Raw genomic sequence first — 19,774 nt, forward strand, 5'->3', positions numbered from 1 at the left:
CCAACGACCCCACAAATGACTGAAAGAAGTCGGTCGCAGATGTACCGCGAAAAAGAACACCTGCTCGGGAGAACACGAGAACTAAGTGCAGCCACATTTTAACTCTAACATTATTCTTTTTCATAATTTTAAATTTCAAAAGTATGTGTTCGGCATAAATACTAAAACAACGCAGAAGATGTGCCAGTAACCCAGGGGACCAGAGGACAGAATGCAGGAACAGATCACACGAAAGATGACTCGATCGTTATCTTTCTCTCTCTCTGTATATATAACACACGTGCGTGTTTTACATCTACCTATATACATATATGAATATATAAATAAATATATAATGAGAAGGATGGTATTTCAGGTGACTTTCAAATGAATAGCGTTGTCCTATTGGCCATCCACCTTGAAGAAAATGAAGTTAAACGTTGACCTTACGTTACCTACAAAAGTAAATTACAGTCATATTAGAGATGAAAAAATGTTAATGTAAATACTGAAAATCATTTTAGGTGCCTTTCTGATTAAGCTTAGGATGGGTAAGGCCTTTTGGAACTAGATATGAAGCCAGATTTTCAAAAGGGAGCTAACAAATCATTTAACTATACGAAAATCCTAAACTTCTTTACGGTCAAGTTGCCATTCACAAAGTTTGAGAGAAAATAACTGTGACACTTTTGACAGGAGAGTTAACAGCCCCGCCATTGAAAGAACTCCTAGAAACTCAAAAAGAAATGAAGTAATGAAAAAAGGGGCAAAAGCATTTCATAAGCAATTCACAGACAAGAAAATACAAAGTCAGCCAATAAACATACGAGAAGGCGCCCCTCGTGCTTACTATGCAGGGAACGGCAAAATGAAGTGGGAGATCTCTGCCACACAGTGTCCCCCATCACATCAGCAAAAACATTCGGTATTTGATAAATCCTTGGAGTTGAAGGAGTGTGGAAACAGTATGAATTGCTATGATTTTCTCTCAAATGGTCCAGCAATGATATATTAAAGTATTTTTAAAGAAGCGCATTCTTTTCGGCCCAGCAGTACTTAGAAATCTGTACTATAGAATTTAAAGATCAAAGCACAGAAGATAAGGACATAAGTATTTGTGTGTACGAAAGGAGATTTACCACTTTACTGTTGGGAGTGCTAAAACTGGTAGTAATCTGGATGGAATATTATATAGTAGTGGAATATGGACTACATGTAAAACATGCATGTTTCCATTTCTGTTTAAAAAAGGGAGCAGCAATGAGATATCACCTCATGCCCATCAGAATGCCTGTTACTAAAAAGACAAGAAACAACAAGCGCTGTAGAGGGTGTGGAGAGAAGGGAACTCACACACTGCTGGCAGGAGTGCAAACTGGTGCAGCCACTGTGGAAAACAGCATGGAGATTCCTCAAAAAATTAAAAATAGAACCGTACGATCCAGCTATTCCACTTCTGAGTGTTTATCCAAAGAACACAAAAACACTAATTAAAAAAGATACATGCACCCCTGTGTTCACTGCAGCATTATTCACAATGGCCAAGACTTGGAAGCAACCTAAGTGCCCACGGACAGATGAATGGATAAAGAAGATGTGGTATATATACACAATGGAATACTACTCAGCCATAAAAAAAGACAAAATTGGCCCATTCACAGCAACGTGGATGGACCTCGAGAGTATTATGTTAAGCGAAATAAGCCAGTCAGAGAAAGATGAACCTATATGACTCCACTCATAGGTGGAAGTTAGTATATTGACAAGGAGATCTGATCAGTGGTTACCAGGGAAAAGGGGGGGTGGGGGGAGGGCACAAAGGGGGAAGTGGTGTACCCACAACATGACTAACAAAAATGTACAACTGAAATCTCACAAGGTTGTAATCTATCATAACATTAATAAAAAAAAAAAAGTAAAGGCTCAGGGATTGGCCCAAGAGAATTACATTTCATCCTTGTTCTCCATTCATTTATTAGGTTAACAAACACTGTATTATAACCAATATTAGATTATATATTTATGTATGTACATTAATATAACCAATATTCTCATTATCACAATGACATTTTCTTGAGGCTTCTTATACATTCTCTCATTTTTCTCCAATGGAACCTGTTTTGTCTCCCAACACTGAGCCAGGTGGTCCTACTCTGGGATTCCACAGTGACCAGAGCTTATCTCTATCACAGAACTTAACTCATGGGATTTCAAGTGCTTGCTTTAGTTTCCTCCGAAACTAGACTGTGGTGGCCTTAAAGGCAGGCATTCGATTCATCTTTGTGTCCAAGGTGAAAAGCATCATACCCAACAGTGTAGGCAAACAAAAACTATTATTTGAATAAACGATTTAATAATTGAATACATACATATATACATATTTTACTATTACAAAGAATAAGCCTTGTGCAATATATCAAGCGTACAGAATTGAGTAGGACATAGACCTGGTCGTCTGGAGTTTAAGCTTCTATAGCAGGGAGAAACTCTTCAGGAAACTGTTTGTTTCTTTTATGAGATGGTCAGTCAGGCGCAGCCAGAAAAGGAGACAGGAAAGAGGCTCAGGGAAACCTGCGAGTTTACCAAGCTCACGGGTCCTAGAGACAGGTGGCACAGCATGCCACTCAGGGCCACACGGGAAAGACACTAGGGTGGTCAGGAGGCAGAAGACGGGAATGAGGGGAAAGCTTAGGCTCTGGCCCTTACTGAGGTTTCCATGGGAAAGGCAAGGCAGGGCCGGATAAACATCTTAGGAGTGGCTGGTTTGAATAATTTCAGTGGACTTTGGGCTATAGGGGTGGCCTCTACTTGCCTAGCCCTTGGCCTTGGGATGGTGAAGGCAGCGGAATATTGCCTCCTGCGGTGCACAGGCCAGATAGAGGAGCATTGGTTAGTTTGCATATCATGCTCCAGGCTGGACCCTTTGCCATCTCTAAGAATTGGCTGGCCCAGGCAGGGGCAGGCTCTCCCAGACAGAACAGAAAGGTTTTTTAAGACGTCAAAACATCATAATATCCAGAAAATTCAAATTATTTATAATGCAGAAATAATGACAGGGCTTCTGAGAAATCCCACAACAAAATATTAGAAAAGGTTCTGTGAGAGTAAACAGGAGTTCATTTTTATAGTATTTTGGAAAGATCATTAATTATTCAATTATTTAGAAATAAAGTTAATATTTACATTTAACATGGAAGAAGGAGTATGACTTTTTCAGTTGGAGGATGCGGAATAAGTAATTATCAGTAGAAGGAATTGCAAAAGCAAACTTTCCTCCTGGGTTTACTCAGGAAACTCAAAGAAACTGGCCAGGCTGACATGCAGAACACAGTTGTGACTGACGGATGATGAAGTCGGAAGGAGTTGGGGGAAGATGGCAAAGATGCTTTCCTTTTCATAACTAAGAGTTAAAATTGACCCTCAGTCAACACTACATTTAAGAGAAAATATTCTAAGCTTACTAAGTAAAACTGCAGTTAATTGAAGTATTCTTATTAATGTAATTATCAAATAACAGTTTTGTAAAAGTTATGGCCAATGCAGTAAGACATGAAACAGCAATAAAAAGTACCTAACAGAAAGGAAGAGACAAAGTAATGTTTATTTAAGTTAGGCCTTTTTGCTTATCAGCAACAAAACTAGAAGTGGTTGAAACAAAGGAAATTCATTATTGCACAACTAAAACCCAGATACGATTTTCTGTGCATCAGCTCTGCCTACGGAGTGGGTTTTCTTATGGTCCCAAGATGGCAACAACTGTTTCAAGCATTACGCACTGAAAAGTCAATATTCATAGTGAAAAATGTGGGGAAATTCCTACTTTGCATATTTTTAAAGACGCTCTCTTCATCAGACATCCTCTCATGTCTATTTGCCAGATTTGCATTGCAAGTCCTTACGTAGCAAATAAAACAGAGCCATCGTGATAGGCTTAAACCACTAAATATCTATGCCTCTGGTATGGGGACAGCCTCTCTTGGAACATTTGGCCACGTGGAAGAGGGGGAAGACCTGAACCAAACTGATATTCTATTGCGAAGTAAGAAGGAGCCTGATGGATGTTGGCTTGGTAATTTACCCGCATACCTCATCTCATTGTACTTCACTTTATTAAGCTTCACAGATACTGTTTTTCACAAGAGCCTCCCCCAGCAAAAAGATTACAACTTGCTGAAGACCCAGAAGGTAAGCATTTTTTTTAGCAACAATGTATTTTTTAATTATGTACATTGTGTTTTTAGACATAATGTTCTTGTACACTTAACAGACCACGGGATAGTGTAATCATAACTTTCATATGCACTGGGAAACTGATATTTGCTTTATTGCAGTGATCTGGAACCGAACCTGCAACATCTCCGAGGTATGCCTCTATGTTCCAGAACTTATTTCTGTCCCTCTGTGTAAAGATTTGTTTCTGTAAATCGCTGAACCCCCCTGACAAGGCAGATTCCATCTATGTCCCATATCTTAAGACCCCAAAACTTTATAGTTCAGGGAGCTCCCTTGTCATAAGCGCTGGTGGTTCAGGGAGGTCATGAGCAAGGTTAGTACCTCATCTCCTCATCATTTCCTAGAGGCCCCAAGATTTGCCCCCAAGGACATGTGACATTTATCCTGTAAAGTAACAGAAGCCCCAGACTTGAAATAGCAACAGAAAAAGAGAATGACAGTTTTCTTGAAGTATAAACAAGGAGTGACATGGGTTACAAGGTTATAAGATGTCAGAGAAGTAGATAACCACTTGGAGCCTTGTAAGCCATGGAAAGTAATTTGTGACTTTCCCTAAGATCACGATGGGAAACCACTGAGGTGTTTTAACCAAGAAATTATTTGTATTATATCAGCAATCTCTTGCCATTTCTTGAGAATGGAAAAAATCAACTAAAAAATGTTAGAATTAAGGAAATACATAAGTAAAGAGGCTGTATACAAAATAATTTACCAAAGAAATCAATAACTGACAAATAAGGTATTTTATAAAATACATTTAAAATTTCCTTCACATTAGCATCAAAAAAATGTAACAAAACAAAATAAACCCCCATATATTAGGGAGTGTTTACCTACAAGTAACAGACATTTGACTTCTCCTGGTTTAAACAGTAATGCCATTTACTTACTTCACAAGAATTCTAGATGAAGAAAATTTCAAGGTTTTTTCCCCCAGTGGACGTCTTCCAGAAGCCAAGTTCTTTATAACATTTTGCCACAGAAACCTCAGTGCATTAGCTTTGTCCTTATGCCACCACATATTTATAAATGTCTGACCCAATTTCTGCCATCTTATTCATATTGCACACAGGTATCAAGAGGAAGAATTTGGGATAGCGTGTGCTCACATCCTCTTCCATTTTATCAGGAAAAACACTTTTCTACGACCTCTTCACTGCCTTTCATATATAATTGACCAGAACTTGGCCAAACTTCCAAGAAGGCTGAGAAAAGCTGAGTACAACCAAAGGACACCATTATTGCAGTTGGAAACTACTGTGCAAATAGACTATTTTTATCAAAGATGTCCATATGCAAGAAAGATTAGGATAATGGGAGGGTACTTACATGACTAGACTTTAAAACATAAATTAAAAAGGAAACAAATAAGATTACAGGTTGGAAGACATAGATGATTAAAAGATTATTCCAAGTAAATTTTCAAATTAAGACCACAGGGATCCATGAGTGACAGGCAGTGAAAAATTGGAAAATTGGGCAGGAGGATCAAAACATTATTTTGAGTCCCAATATGGGATTAGTGCACCATCCAGAAGAAAATGTTGGGGTATCGTGAGATTTTAAGCAGAAAAATGATATGACCAGTGGGAAGGATCAAATTGTAGGGGGGTATTTGGGATCCATGGTTCTATCATTGGCATTTATTGGGGTCGTATTAGAGATGAGTGATAGGAATTTGAACTAACACACTGGCAGTGGACGTGGAGTAGAAAAGAGGAATGAGGAGTTTTGTAATCTTCCCCTTGAGTTTAGCAAAGCGTTTGACTCACTGAAATTATTCAATAAAGTTATTGGTTGAATGAATACAATAAGGACATCACCTTGAAAAGGGATCTATAAGAAGGGCTATTTTCATCGTGAGAAGCAGCAAAAAAATCAGCTCCTTTGCACATGCTAAAAGATAAATGATAGTGTCATCCTTGTCCTTGTAACACAAAATATACATAAAACAAGCATCGTTAGAATGTTGTTTGTTGCCTCTTAAGCTTTCCTCCTCCCACCACCACTCATGAAAAGTGTGCTCATACGGCTACGCCCCCACAGCCTGGCCACGTATTTCGTGAGGGGCTCATGCTACCCTCATCTTCAGAGTTTGATTTTATTTGTCTGATGGTAATCTCATAGCCTTTGCCCGTGATGGCTCCAGGAGTTTGAAGGAAAGATTAAAAAAAGCAAAAGGAACTTTTACTTTTATCAGTAAAATGATATCTCCATCCACCACTCAGACTGAAGGATACGAGGAGCAGAGGATTCCTAGAAAATGTCTTCCTGGCTCTTCTGGGAAAGTCACAGGAAGCCTTTCTCTCCCAGTTCAAATGGGAATGATGAAGCTGCAGGCCACGTTGTATAACCCTGAAGGGAAGAGGCCACAAAATGAAGCATCTCCTGGGACAGCAAAGCAGAGAGATGAAGTGAAAGTGGACCTCAGGGACCTTGTTAAACCAACGCACCAACCAAACAGCAAAAGCCACTCCAAACGTGGAGCAAGGTTTTCTGATAATTGTGGGTAAAGGCATTTGTTCTGACAGAGAAACAGACAATGCTAACCTGGATATGGCCTCTGTAGTATCCTTGTAGATTTGTATCTGAAAATCACGTCAGAGGTCGACAGTAAGTATTTCCTGTACTTTTTTTTTTTTTGAGGAAGATTAGCCCTGAGCTAACATCTGCTGCCAATCCTCCTCTTTTTGCTGAGGAAGACTGGCCCTGAGCTAACATTCATGCCTATCTTCCTCTACCTTATATCTGGGAGGCCTATCCCAGCAGGGCTTGCCAAGCGGTGCCTTGTCCACACCTGGGATCCAAACTGGCGAACCCTGGGCCACTGAGAAGCAGACCATGCGAACTTAACCGCTGCACCACCGGGTGGCCCCAATGGACAGTAAGTATTTTCGGTGATAACAAATGTGATCGTGATTATGTCATGGGAATAAACACGAATCACCAAATGTGAAACTCCAAGTGTGTGCATCTGTTTTCTCAGATATGGAACACGGTGTGGAGTACCCAGGCCCTCGAACACAAACACTGAAAGAGAGCACTGCCTCCCACAAATTGTGACCTTTCTGGCCTTTGCAGACAGGTTAGGGATGGTGCTGGCCTGCAACACTCTTTCCTCGTCTGTACTCACAGCTGTGATTCTCAGGATCTTTGTGAAACATTGAGAAACTCCCTTTGTCAAGGCCAATAACCAAGCGCTCAGCCACATTCTGCTCATTTTTCATTCTCTGCTTCTTTTTTCTATTTTTATTTATTTATTTTTTTACTTTTTAAACTTTTAAATTGAAAACTAAGATACAAATACATACAATAGGCCAGGCTTACATGGGGTCAGGATCATCAACATCACCGTCTCCCACCTGCACATCTTGTCCCACTGGCAGGTCTTCAGGGGCACTGACACGCATGGAGCTGTCATCTCCGATGCTAACACAGCCTTCTTCTGGGATGCCTCCTGAAGGACGCGCCTGAGGCCAATCTTGAGAAGGTGCCACTCTTTTCAGAAATATGTCCATGGTGGTTGGCTCGGTTTGTTTGTTTGATTCATCATAGATTTGCTTGTGGCTGATGATGCACCATGAACATGCCTCTCTATTAATGAAAACCTTTCAGTGTTGGGGTCCATGTTTTCAGACTTTTCCAGGAACTTGTTGAGGTCTGTGAAACTTCTGCTAAACCCTTCCCTGTGCATTTTCTTGGGGGTTCTTCTTTTCCTTCTCCTGTAGTTTCCTTTTCTCTTCCCTCTTCCTTAGCTATGCATTCCTGTTCCAGTTCCAACAACTCATTAGTCAATTCCTCAGGAACCACCTCTAGGAGCTCCTTAGTGTCATCCGCATCCACACCCAGGGTAAATTGTTTGCCCTCTCAACCACAGCCTCCTCATCCTTAGCAAATCCTTCTAAGTCAAGGACAAACCTCTTGAGTGCCTTCTTCCAGATGCCACTCATACACTCCTTGGTGACATCATCCTGAGCCCAAGCAAGGTTCTTGATGCAGTCACAGATGTTGTCATCCTTCCAGAAGTGCATCAGTGTCTTTCTCAGTTGCAGCAGCAGCCTGGGCAAACATGCTGCTCAGGCTGTAGGCCTTAAAAGCTGCTATAACTCCTTGATCCAGTGACTGGATCACAGAGGTGGTGTTTGGAGGGAGAAACACCACTTTGATATTGGGATGAAGACCACCAATAAAAGGAAAATGTCCAGGAACATTATCAACAATAAGGAAAATCTTGAAAGGTATATTATTCGGCAAACAGTACTTCCCCATTTCACTGCCATAGCAATTCAGGAGGGCATCTTGGAAGAGGAGCTGGGTCATCCATGACCTCTTACTGCTCCTGTAACATTGTGTGCTTATTGATATGCTCGAAGACCCTGGGGTTCTCACTGTGTCAGATCACAAAGGGTTCTAATTTGTAGCCTGCAATATTGCCCCCAAGCAAGACTGTTATCCTGTCATTAAAAGCCTTGAAACCTGGCACTGACTTGGCCTCCTTATGGATGAAAGCCCTTTCAGGCATCTGTTCCCAGAATACGGAGTTCCATCCATTTTGAATATTTACTCTGGCAAGTAACTTTCCTCCACAATCGGTTTTGCTAGAATTCCAAAAATTCTTCAGCTGCCTTCCCGTCAGAACTTGCAGACTCATGGCTCACTTTCACACTATGTAATGAATAACCATCCTGGAATTGTTTAAACCATCCAGAGATAGCAAATTCGACATTGTAGTCAGATCTAGCCTTGTCTTTCAACATCGCAAACAAACCTTTTGCTTTGGCCGTGATGGTCATGGTGCTGAGAGGGATACGCTCCTGTGTCTGGCCTTCAGTCCAGGTCATTAGAAGTTTCTCCACGTCTGACATAGGCCCTTCTCAAATCTGTGTGAGTCTCACTGCCTTCAATGAAGCAGATCCTTTAACAGCTTCTGTCACTTTGTTCTTGTCTTTCAAGACTGGAGCTGTGGTGGAATGGGATGTGTCTGACTGGCAAGAGAGAACCATCACTGATTTTCCTCCTTCGTGGTCCATAATCACTTTTAATTTCATTTCCAGGTTAATCACTTGATATGGCCTCTTATTGGCAACCTTAGTGGTGGGTTTTGTATGCTTAGGGGCCATGATGAACAAAACAACATGAGACTAAACCAAGCACAAGAGGAAATGATACAGTCGAGACACATGGTAAACACGAGATGAATGAGGCTGCTGCTGGCATGACACAGCATCCTATTTCATGGTGAACTTTTTTATTTATAAGTAGAAAAAGCACGCTCTAAAATAATGATAAAAAGTATAGGAAACACATAAGCCAGTAACACAGTCATTTATTATCAAGTATTATCAAGTACTGTACATAATTCTAAGTGCTATGCTTTTATATAACTGGCAGTTCAGTGTTTATTTACATCAGCATCACCACAAACCCACAAGCAATGTGTTGTGCTATGACATTACAATAGGACATCACTAAGCAACAGGAATCTTTCAGCTCCATTATAATCTTACAGGACTGCCATCATATATGCAGTCTGTTGTTGACTGAAATGTTACGTGGCGTGTGACTGTACTTAAAAACATTTTGGTCACCTTTCACTTATTTCTAATTTTACGCGATTATGGTGAAAGAAATTTGGTCTGTAAAAAATCTCTATAAAATTTTTCTATGGCAAGGCACAACTTTAATTTTGTGAATTTTATACACACAGAAATTTTTATGCAAGGGACATATGTCATTACATATATGTCATACATATGTCATTAAAATCAAGTTACTAATTCCTTTTTAACCCTGAATTTTAGGTTCGGAAGTTTACATATTTTTGGCTGTCACTTTAACTTCTCTTCATTTTTGGTTGACCGTTTTTTAATTAAAAGAATACCATGTCAACTATTTCTCAATAAAATTGTGGGGGTGGGGGGAGAGAATACCTCTCCTACAAAAGGAAATTATTGAGATGATAAAAATCAACATTTTTATTTACTGAATCTATCTTCAAAACATCTGGCAACCATAAATCACCACCTAGAAACTGATATAACACTTATGACTTAGTGCGCACAGATGATCCACATTTTCAACCTGGCCAGAAACACACACACACAATTACTTACACTCACTTCAAAAATTGTTTGCAGTTTTACCAAGTGCACATTTTCAACGAAGTACTTTTAACATTTATTGAAGAGCTCTCAATAAATCACTTCCCAAACCTGAAATCTTCAGAGCCTTCCTTCTTAGCCCCATTGGCTTTATTCTCATTTGTACAATGGTGGCTCCTGCCTAAAAAGTAAGAGTCAACACACCCGGGGAAGATCATCCACTTGGACCCAGAACTGGACACTGGTTGTATCTAAAACTTTGGGGAAAAGAAGCCTTTTCAGGTCCTCTTGCTAAATTAGGATTTTTCACAATTTTATGTCCTCCCCATAAGGCAACATATGGAAAACCCTTGCTGTTTCTCCCTCAGGACCTTCATGGACTGAAGATGCTCTTTGGATGGGGAGCCAGTCCTCCAGCCATCAACACTTGTTCCCCCAGAACTCCAGTCATGGCCAGGTGTGCTGCACTCTCTGGCTTAATCCTCACAGAGACGGCTCCACTTAGGGTCATCTCGTGGGGACAGAGTTTTACTAAGGGAAACCCTTATCAAATGTCACTTTAGCTTTCTCTCTCTCTTTCTATCCTCTCCTCTTATTTTTCATTAACGCTCTGGGATCAGAGATTTCAGGTCCGTGAAAATCCACAAGATTAGAATACAGGATTTAGGGACAAAGACCAGAAAGATATGTAAACTAAATCTAAAAAAACCAGTAGCTTTCAATCTCGCCTCTCCAAAAACATTCTTGCAAGGTCAATTTAGGTGATGAGCACTTAGCCAGGGGAGTGATTGCCACTCAGAACTCACATTAGGGAATATATCCCAGAACAAAAAAGACAATACTACGTGAGAGGAGAAAAAATCCCTCAAAGATAGAACTCCTTTATACTGTTCTGTATATATGAAGAAAATGCCCACTATACTGCCCATGCATTCTGAACCCCATACAGAACCCTTTCTGGCCTAAACTTCCAGGTCCACATTCCTAGGCAAATATTTTATTTTCAATGGAGACTATCCCTGGGCTCTAAGTACTACAGATGATCTGCTTGTGCTGATCCAAACGGCAATCTCAGAGTGCTGAGGAATCTTTGCTATCTGGCCACCCAGTCCTTCCTAAATGGTTAGACAAAAGAGATGAAAAACTCTGTTTTTGTGTATCTGTGTCTTTGACTCATTTTTACTCATCAAATCTTTTATTATAGCAAAATAGCATAGAATCCAAAAAAGAGAAAACCAGGCATAAACTTAAAAATCAAACAGATACACCCAGAATTCCTTTCGATCCTGATCCATACACAAATATCTTATCACAGTGGTTCTAGAAATGAATGTTGTATTTTCTTGTCATGTATTTTTCACTTCATACCTTAGCCATTTTCCTAATTTTTATAAAATCTTCACAATAAGAGAAAGTGCTGTATGAAACAGATTACAAAGCAGCTACTGGGGAAATTGCGTGTAAAATGATACACAGAAAAACTGTTTTCCAGCGTAAGTGCTATTAACTACAACCCTCTCAACAAGCCCACCCGTGCTGGCCGTCTCATCAACTCTTTATTGGAAAAGAACCCTACTTCGCTCACACTCATTCCACAGCATATTGCCCACTTAATGGCAATTCTCCCAGATTTGGGTCTGAGTGTTTTCTGCAAGGAAAAGTGCCAATACCTACTACTTTTGTGGAAATACGTCATAAGGGCTAAGTTTGATTTTGAATACGGAATTGCTAAGTAAAATACGTGATTCATCGTTTCCATTCCTTTCTTCTCCAGAACAAATTTCCAGATACACAATAATAGAGGATGAACTGAAAGCTTTTCCACACACGCTGTTCTTACACCAGCTCTTCCCAACAAATGGATTCCCCTGAAAGAGAAAGAAGAAAAAAGGAAAGAAAAGAAACTTCGGTGGCAAGGTTTCCAAACTAGCTACATTCATAGGGTCTCTCTTCTGTATGAGTTGCCTGATGCCTAATAAGTTTAGAGCTGTTGATAAAAGCTTTCCCACAATGACCGCACGTGAAGGGTTTCTCTCCAGTATGAGTCCTTTGATGGACAATGAGCCGAGCACTCAAGCTGAACGTTTTCCCGCACTGATTACACTCGTAGGGTTTCTCTCCAGTGTGAGTTCTCTGATGCTGAGTAAGGCATGAGCTCTGCCTGAAGGATTTCCCACACTGACCGCACTCGTACGGCTTCTCTCCAGTGTGAGTCCTCTGATGCACGACCAGAACGTAACTCTGGCTGAAGGACTTCCCACACTGATTACACTCGTAGGGTTTTTCTCCAGTGTGCGTTCTCTGGTGCATGACGAGGTGAGAACTGCGGTTGAAAGATTTCCCACACTCGCTACATTCGTAGGGCTTCTCTCCAGTGTGAGTTCTTTGATGGGCAACCAGTTGAGAGCTCCAGCTGAAGGATTTCCCACACTGATTGCATTCGAAGGGCTTTTCTCCTGTGTGGGTTCTCTGATGGGCGACAAGTTTATAACTCTGACTGAAGGACTTTCCACACTGATGGCACTCGTAGGGTTTTTCTCCAGTATGAATTCTCTGATGCGCAATAAGTTTATAGCTCTGAATAAAGGATTTCCCACACTGATTGCATTCATAGGGCTTCTCTCCGGTATGAGTTCTCTGATGGGCGATAAGCTTGTAGCTCTGTCTAAATGACTTTCCACACTGACTGCATTCGTAAGGCTTCTCTCCAGTATGGGTTCGCTGATGCACGACAAGGACATAGCTCTGGCTAAAGGATTTCCCACACTGATTACATCTATAAGGTTTCTCTCCAGTATGAGTTCTCTGGTGGGAAACGAGGTGAGAGCTCCGGCTGAAGGATTTCCCACATTCGTTACACTCATAGGGTTTCTCCCCTGTGTGAGTCCTCTGATGGGCAATGAGATGAGAGCTCCAGCTGAAGGATTTCCCACATTGGTTACATTCAAAGGGTTTCTCTTCAGAATGATTTCTCACGTTTTGGGCAAGGGATGAACTCTGGGAGGTTTTACTAAATTTGCACTGACTCTCTTGAACAGAGATTCTCTGTCGTTCATTGTGGGATAGGCTGTGCTTCAAAACGTGCCCACGTTCCTTAAAATCAAAGGCTTTTCCTCTTGCACCTATTTTCTCACGTATATTTAGGGGCGTACCAAGGCTAAAAGACTGAATGCCGTCACTAAGTCCATAGGACTTATCTTCCGGTTGAGTTCTTGTAAACTGAATAAGGCGAATGCTCTGAGGTTTTCCACATCCATTATTCTCAAGCAGTTTCTCACTGTCATCAACCATCCGATGACTGTTGATGAGACAATTATGACGCAACTTGTTAACATGTGAAGCATGTTTATGAAAATGGTTTCTTACGGGTATCATCTGGGGTGGAAGAAAACTGGAATTCAGACCCCCCTTCTCAAGTTCATCACCTTTGCAGACTCTCTCATGAGAAACAGCTTTCCTTTGAGTGAAGGCTCCTTCCTTCAAAAGTCTCTCCTGTTTTTCCTGTTGTTTCTCCAACTGGTCCTTATAATCCTGAACTTCTCCACAGGAAGATAACCAAGGATCATCTCTTGTCAACTCTTCTATCTTCACTCCCTGGGACGGCTCATCATCCAACGTGTTCTGCTCTGAGGTTGATTCTCTTCTTCCAAGGGCGGCTGCCAAGTCTGGAAGAAAGCAAAATGAAACACCCTAGCCAAAAAGTGTCAGACCTGGAATAGAGGAATAAAGCTGACAAGAGAGTATGCAAAACACACGTGGATTAGTTTTCAGTTACCGTAACCTGGATAGAGAAAGCAAAAGGGTGGGAGGAAGCAGAACACAGAGGACCACCACAGCCCAACAGTATAATAGGGCACTAAAATGGGACTATTTTAATGTTAGTTTCGCTGAATGCATAAGACTTTAGATGCAAAATCAAAATTTCCATATTCCAAAAATAAGATCACCTATGCAGAACTACAAAATCTCACAACAACTTTGCAATCCTTAGCAAAGAAATAAAGGGTCCCCTTTTGCCCTCTTTAGTGCTAAACACATGTTTACTGAAATAAGAGATTAGCGCCTACATTTCTAGGAATTTCTGAAGGCACGAAACTTGCTAGCATAGTCTGTGTCAGTAAGACCTGGGCAAAGTACATTTGGGAACTAGGAAAAACAATGGGGGCACTGTTATCTCAGTTCTCTAAATGCCTTACGGGGAGTCCTGTGACTGCGAGAGAATGGAGGTTAGCTTGGAAGCAGAAGCCTGGGTGGCTACAAGGTCCAGCAATAGAGAGTATCTGGAAAAAGCAGTGATGTACAATCCACTGCAGGGTGGGAAACAGAAGAAAATGCAGCATGCCTTTCAATCAAAATTTCTAGGGGGCCGGCCCTGTGGCCAAGTGGTTAAGTTCATGCACTCCATTTCAGCAGCCCAGGATTTCGCCAGTTTGGATCCTGGGCGAGGACATGGCACCGCTCATCAGGCCATGCTGAGGCGGCGTCCCACATGCCACAACTAGAAGGACCTGCAACTAAGATATACAATTATGTACCAGAGGAGGATTTGGGGAGAAAAAAATAAAATAAAGATTGGCAACAGTTGTTAGCTCAGGTGCCAATCTCAAAAAAAAAAAAAAAAAATGTTGAGCTCGTTAAAAAAAAAAATTTCTTTACTCCCTCCTATGTGTCTGTTTCTCATTTGGATATGTGTGCTGGGGAATTCCTTTTATACTCATCCGCTTGCTCCAACCAAAAGATTAAGTCTGGTTTGAAAAGCTCATAGGGAAAGATACAGGATTTTGGGTGCTGGGCTGGAGAAAAAAAAAAATACAATCACTGCAGAATTTGGTCCCAGTCTTAGGCCTTTGGAAACCATGAAGACTGAACAAGCTCCAACAAGCTGTACCTTTTCTGCCCTACAAATTAAAATTAAATCTTCACTGAGGAATAAAACCCATAAACACAACCTACGTGTGGCCAAGATCATTCTGGCCTCTGAACTCCATAACTTGAAATCGATAGAAATGAGAAGTAATTTCAATATACAGACTTCTATTAAAGGAGACTGTATTCTTACCCCAAGAGACCAGGTCCCTGTGGTTCTCCAGGATCACATCTCTGTCCAGGGTCTTCGGAGCAGGGTTCAAAATGCCCTCGTCCTCCTGCGTGAAGCCCACAGTCACAATCTTGAAGTTCACGCCTTCCTAAAACAGGACACACATTCCCGTTCAGCTGGGCACCCTTTCCCTCCAGTGTTCACAGAGGAGGAAAAGTCTGACACATGGAAAACGAAAAATCTGATGGCCTGGAAGTTGTCCTAAGATTGCCAGCATTCAAAGGATTCTAGTCAAAGTGTACAGGTGTCTTCTGGGGGAGCCCCTTTGGGTTTTGGATGCTGGACCTGTTTTTTCAACCCCAAAGAGGAACCCCAGATAAGAACTGACATAAATTGTTTTCCCTCTTGTCCACCTTAAAGAAAATGCCTATGCTGACTTTTGCACTGGTGAAAACGCAATTCCCTCCAAATTCCCAAGCAACTAACAGAACGGTCAGCAAACTTTGTCTGTCAAAGGCTGGAGAGTGAGTATTTTAGGCTTTGCAAGTCATGCAGTCCCCATCACAGCTACTCAGCAATGCTGGTGTAGCAAGAAAGCAGCCACAGAAAATATATGAACAAACGGGCACGGCCGTATTACAATAAAATGGTACTTTCAAAAACAGGCAGAGGGCTGAATTGGGCCCACGGGCTTTACTTTGCTGATGCCTGAGAGAGAAGATGAAATGTGGGCCTTAATGAAAGGCAGTGTGAATAGGGTAAGAGCACCAAATGTGGAAGAAAAGAAGCTTGGATTTTCCAACCTATAAAGAGCCTATGTCTGAATTTAAAAAAATATATGTATCTGACAATCAGTCTTTCAATGGTGGGTTTATTCTATTTCTGTTTATTGGGCTTAATCATACCCAAACTCATTGGGTTTTTGAGTGAATTAATTGTGACAATATAGGGAAAGCTATATATATTGGCAGAGTTTACTAAACAAAAAATAAAGGCTGGCAATTATTACCAGGATTATTAGGTCTGAAAATCCTGAATAATTAACTGACAGCCAATGTAGCCTCCACCCTGAACTCTTCATCTTCAGCTGACAGTTCTATTTTGTCGACACTCAGAGCTGCACCGTGGGGCCTTCATGAGACACTCCCTGTCATTACTGCCATGTAAAGGGGCCTCTCGGCCTGCCTCCTTTAAGCAAGAAAGGACCTGTTTCCCAAGACTATCGGGCAGGAATTCTGATCCAAAAAAGAAGTGCTGAGGGTGATTGTCCTTACTGAAAGGCAGCAAAATCCAGGGAAGGCCCATGCCACTAGCCACTAAAGATTTCTTCAACAGATCAGACGTTCTTACGCTGTGGGTCATGACCAGAACACAGGGTCCCTGAATCCCACGAAACTCCATGCAGAATGCTACAGGACATGCATTTCTCTAAGTTGGGGCCCATAAATTTCACCCAAATCTCAAAGATTTTCATGATTAGCCCAAAACGGGATTCAGAAACATCATCTGCAAACTGCCACCAGTATTGAACACAGATCTAGAGATACTGTTTTCCAGCGTCCAATCCACGCTTCCTTTTCATAAACATATCCCCCCTTTGCCAATTACTGTAGGTCCCTGTAACATGAGCCTTGTCCAAACGTCAACCAAATGATGCTAGACTAGATGAGCACGTCCCGCTCCACTCCTGGCTCCATGTTCTCAAAGTCCCAGGGACTTCCATCAAAACAGCACATTCTCTTATCATTTGCAGAATGGTCAACTTTGTCACCAGGCTCCATGCACGGGGCAGGGACAAGGTATTCACAGTCTGCAACGGTAACTCCAGGGTTTAGTGCAGGGTGGCTGCATAGTCCATAATAACTACATCTTTGGTAAATTATTTCAATATGTGAATCAATAGTATCAAGAGATGGTAATATATCAAAATAATCCTGGTCCCAATTCTGATTTAAGCCCTCTCCCCTCACCTGAATCTCACAATGCCTATCGCAGACCCATTTGAAAAAGTCCTTCCACGCGTGGATACCGGCTCTTCCAGACTCCTGTCTCCACTCGTTCTGTTCTTCCTCTCACCCATGCCAAACTCTGCACTCCCCCAAATTCCTTCCCGAGCCCTCCCACTAGGCCCTCAGGACCTCATGTTCCGCAATAATGAAATCCCACAGCTTCAGCATCCTTCCCCACCTCTACCCTCTGCATCCCTGTGTTAATGGAAACCTATACCTGCCCCCGGGGACCCCCTCCTACTAAGCCCTCACAGGCTCAGGGTGGTCACGCTCTCCCATCCCAGGGGGCTCAGCACCAAAGGGGGAGCATGTGTGTCCTCCCAGTTACACTGAAACTCATGCCATTTACCCTTCTTGCAGCTTTGTCCTACCAACCTCTCGAACACCACCACCCTCCTCCACTGAAGACTTCAACCCAGGACCTGACCTCTAATTCAAGAACTTGTATTGTTTAATCCTGCATCATCCACGGCATGCACTTGTAGAGTTCTCTGATGACAGTAGAAAAATGACTGACTTGAATGAACTGCTTAATGTGCGGCGTCAGGTGGTGTGCTAAGAATGTTGCATAAACTATCATCCATTTAATTCTTACAAGGTCCCTGTGAGAAAATACTATTAGTAGCAGCATTTTTCAGATGAAGAATTAGAAGCTTAGAGAAATTAAGGCATACACCTGAGGTCGGTAGCTGAGATGCAACCTCAAGGTTGCCTGACACCAGAGACTGTCTCCAGTCATTGATTCATAGGACTAGCCCAACTCCCAGACCCTAGGATTGTTCTTCAGCGCCTCACTCTTAGGATGAGACCCCAGAGGGTCTTGGAATCACTGTAAAGTACTCCAACTCTTAAATCACACATACAGAACTGCCCACTCTTCGAACTGCCCACTCTTCGATTATATCAGATTATTATTATTTTTGGTGAGGAAGATTGGCCCTGAGCTAACATCTGTGCCAATCTTCCTCTATTTTATATGTGGGAAGCCACCACAGCGTGGCTTCCTGGGTAGTGTGTAGGTCCGCAACCGAGATCTGAACCCATGAACCGTGGGCTGTCAAAGCAGAGCGTGCAAACTTAACCACTATGTCACTGGGCTGGCCCCAGATTATTACTATTTTTGATTACAACATCAGATTATTACTATTTATTACAACACCAGACTGCTCCACCTTTCTTGCTCAGTTATTCACTTTGCCCTTCTTCTTCTTCAACGGTTTGGGGCCACTATTCTACTCAAACGTCTGCTATTATCAACTCCTGGTCTATATTCTTTCCTTTCTAGTTAGTGTTCTCTTTATCTCTTCCATCTTAATTATTCAGTTTACAGTCCATAGATAATTCATTTTAATCTATTTGACATACGCAAAAATTCTCTCTCTAATACTACCTTGACCTACGGGGCTTCCACTGAACGCACCTGGCAGATTTACCAAAACTGAGCAAATCTGAATGTCAATCTGCTATCCATGAAAAGCAGGTTACAGAATGCCCCTGGAAAAAACCCACAGAAGCAGCCAGATAGAGTATTATCAATTACTGCTCACTCTCTTGGAATGATCCTTTCAGACCCACCGGCAACCCTACGATACTTCCTGGAGCAGCTTGTTCTCTCATAATCCAAAATTACTGTTGGAGGCCTTCTCCGTCCTCGTCAAACGTCTCTCCATGTCCCACCTGAAGCCCAACAGACAACTTTATCTGACTGTCCACAGAGAAAAATCCAAGCCCTCAAGTAACTCCGTCAACCTCCGTCTTCCTGCATGAGTCCTCCTTCCTCTGCGGAGCCTTCTTCCTCACCCACGCTCTGAATTAATTCCCCTGGCACTAATCAAGAATTCTGCCTTACAGTTTTATCACCTCTCTCTCCCGATTGTTAACTTCTTTTTCTCCATTGACTCCTTCCTGTAACCACTTAATGGGGTCAAATGTTTTCAATCCTTCGAGAAAAAAATTAAAAAGCTGCTCACGCTCAAATTTTATTGTGGCTCTCATTCTCTTCAATCTTCCACATGCTACCCAAGGGTTTGTAAAGGCTGTCCACTCGTATCTCCATTTCCTCACTTCCATCTGGCCTCCGCCGCCAACCAGCCACGCGCATTTCTCAGTGTAAAGAGCCCACGTCCAACTCACCTGGGATGGGATGGCCAGCGGCGCAGCATCTTCTCCCTCGACCTTGATGATAATCTCTTGAGGAAGGAGGGAGTCCTGAGAAGACAAAACCAGCGAGAAAAAGGGAAATAATCAGAGAGCTAACTCATGGCTCAAAACTTGCTCAGTAGGTAGGCTGGGATTCGAAAGACCACCTGTCTTAACACATCCCGCCAAGCGAACTTCTGCTCCCGCCCATTGGTGAGCTCAAGCTAGCCCTGTGGAGAGAGAGGGCCCGTGTGGAGGAGCACTGAGGCACCAGA

The 19,774-nt window shown here is 42.0% G+C and overlaps 1 protein-coding gene across 3 annotated transcripts in view; it reads right to left on the reverse strand.

The window, feature by feature from the left end:
• Positions 1-1,708: 1,708 nt before the first annotated feature.
• Positions 1,709-19,774, reverse strand: part of ZNF180 (zinc finger protein 180) — a 29,527-nt gene continuing 11,461 nt past the window's right edge. The window contains exons 3-5 of one of the 3 annotated variants that reach the window (XM_070498478.1): positions 19,494-19,568; positions 15,373-15,499; positions 1,709-6,600 (exon numbers count right to left, since the gene is read on the reverse strand). In XM_070498478.1, coding sequence (XP_070354579.1) covers positions 6,527-6,600; positions 15,373-15,499; positions 19,494-19,568 — 276 coding nt within the window. In that variant the 3' untranslated portion in view covers positions 1,709-6,526. Of the gene's footprint in view, positions 6,601-6,960; positions 13,979-15,372; positions 15,500-19,493; positions 19,569-19,774 lie in introns of those variants that run through there. The other 2 variants (XM_070498479.1, XM_014831724.3) reach the window with 2 other exon arrangements.

Source organism: Equus asinus, chromosome 26 (genome assembly GCF_041296235.1).
Source record: "Equus asinus isolate D_3611 breed Donkey chromosome 26, EquAss-T2T_v2, whole genome shotgun sequence".
Taxonomy (NCBI): domain Eukaryota; kingdom Metazoa; phylum Chordata; class Mammalia; order Perissodactyla; family Equidae; genus Equus; species Equus asinus.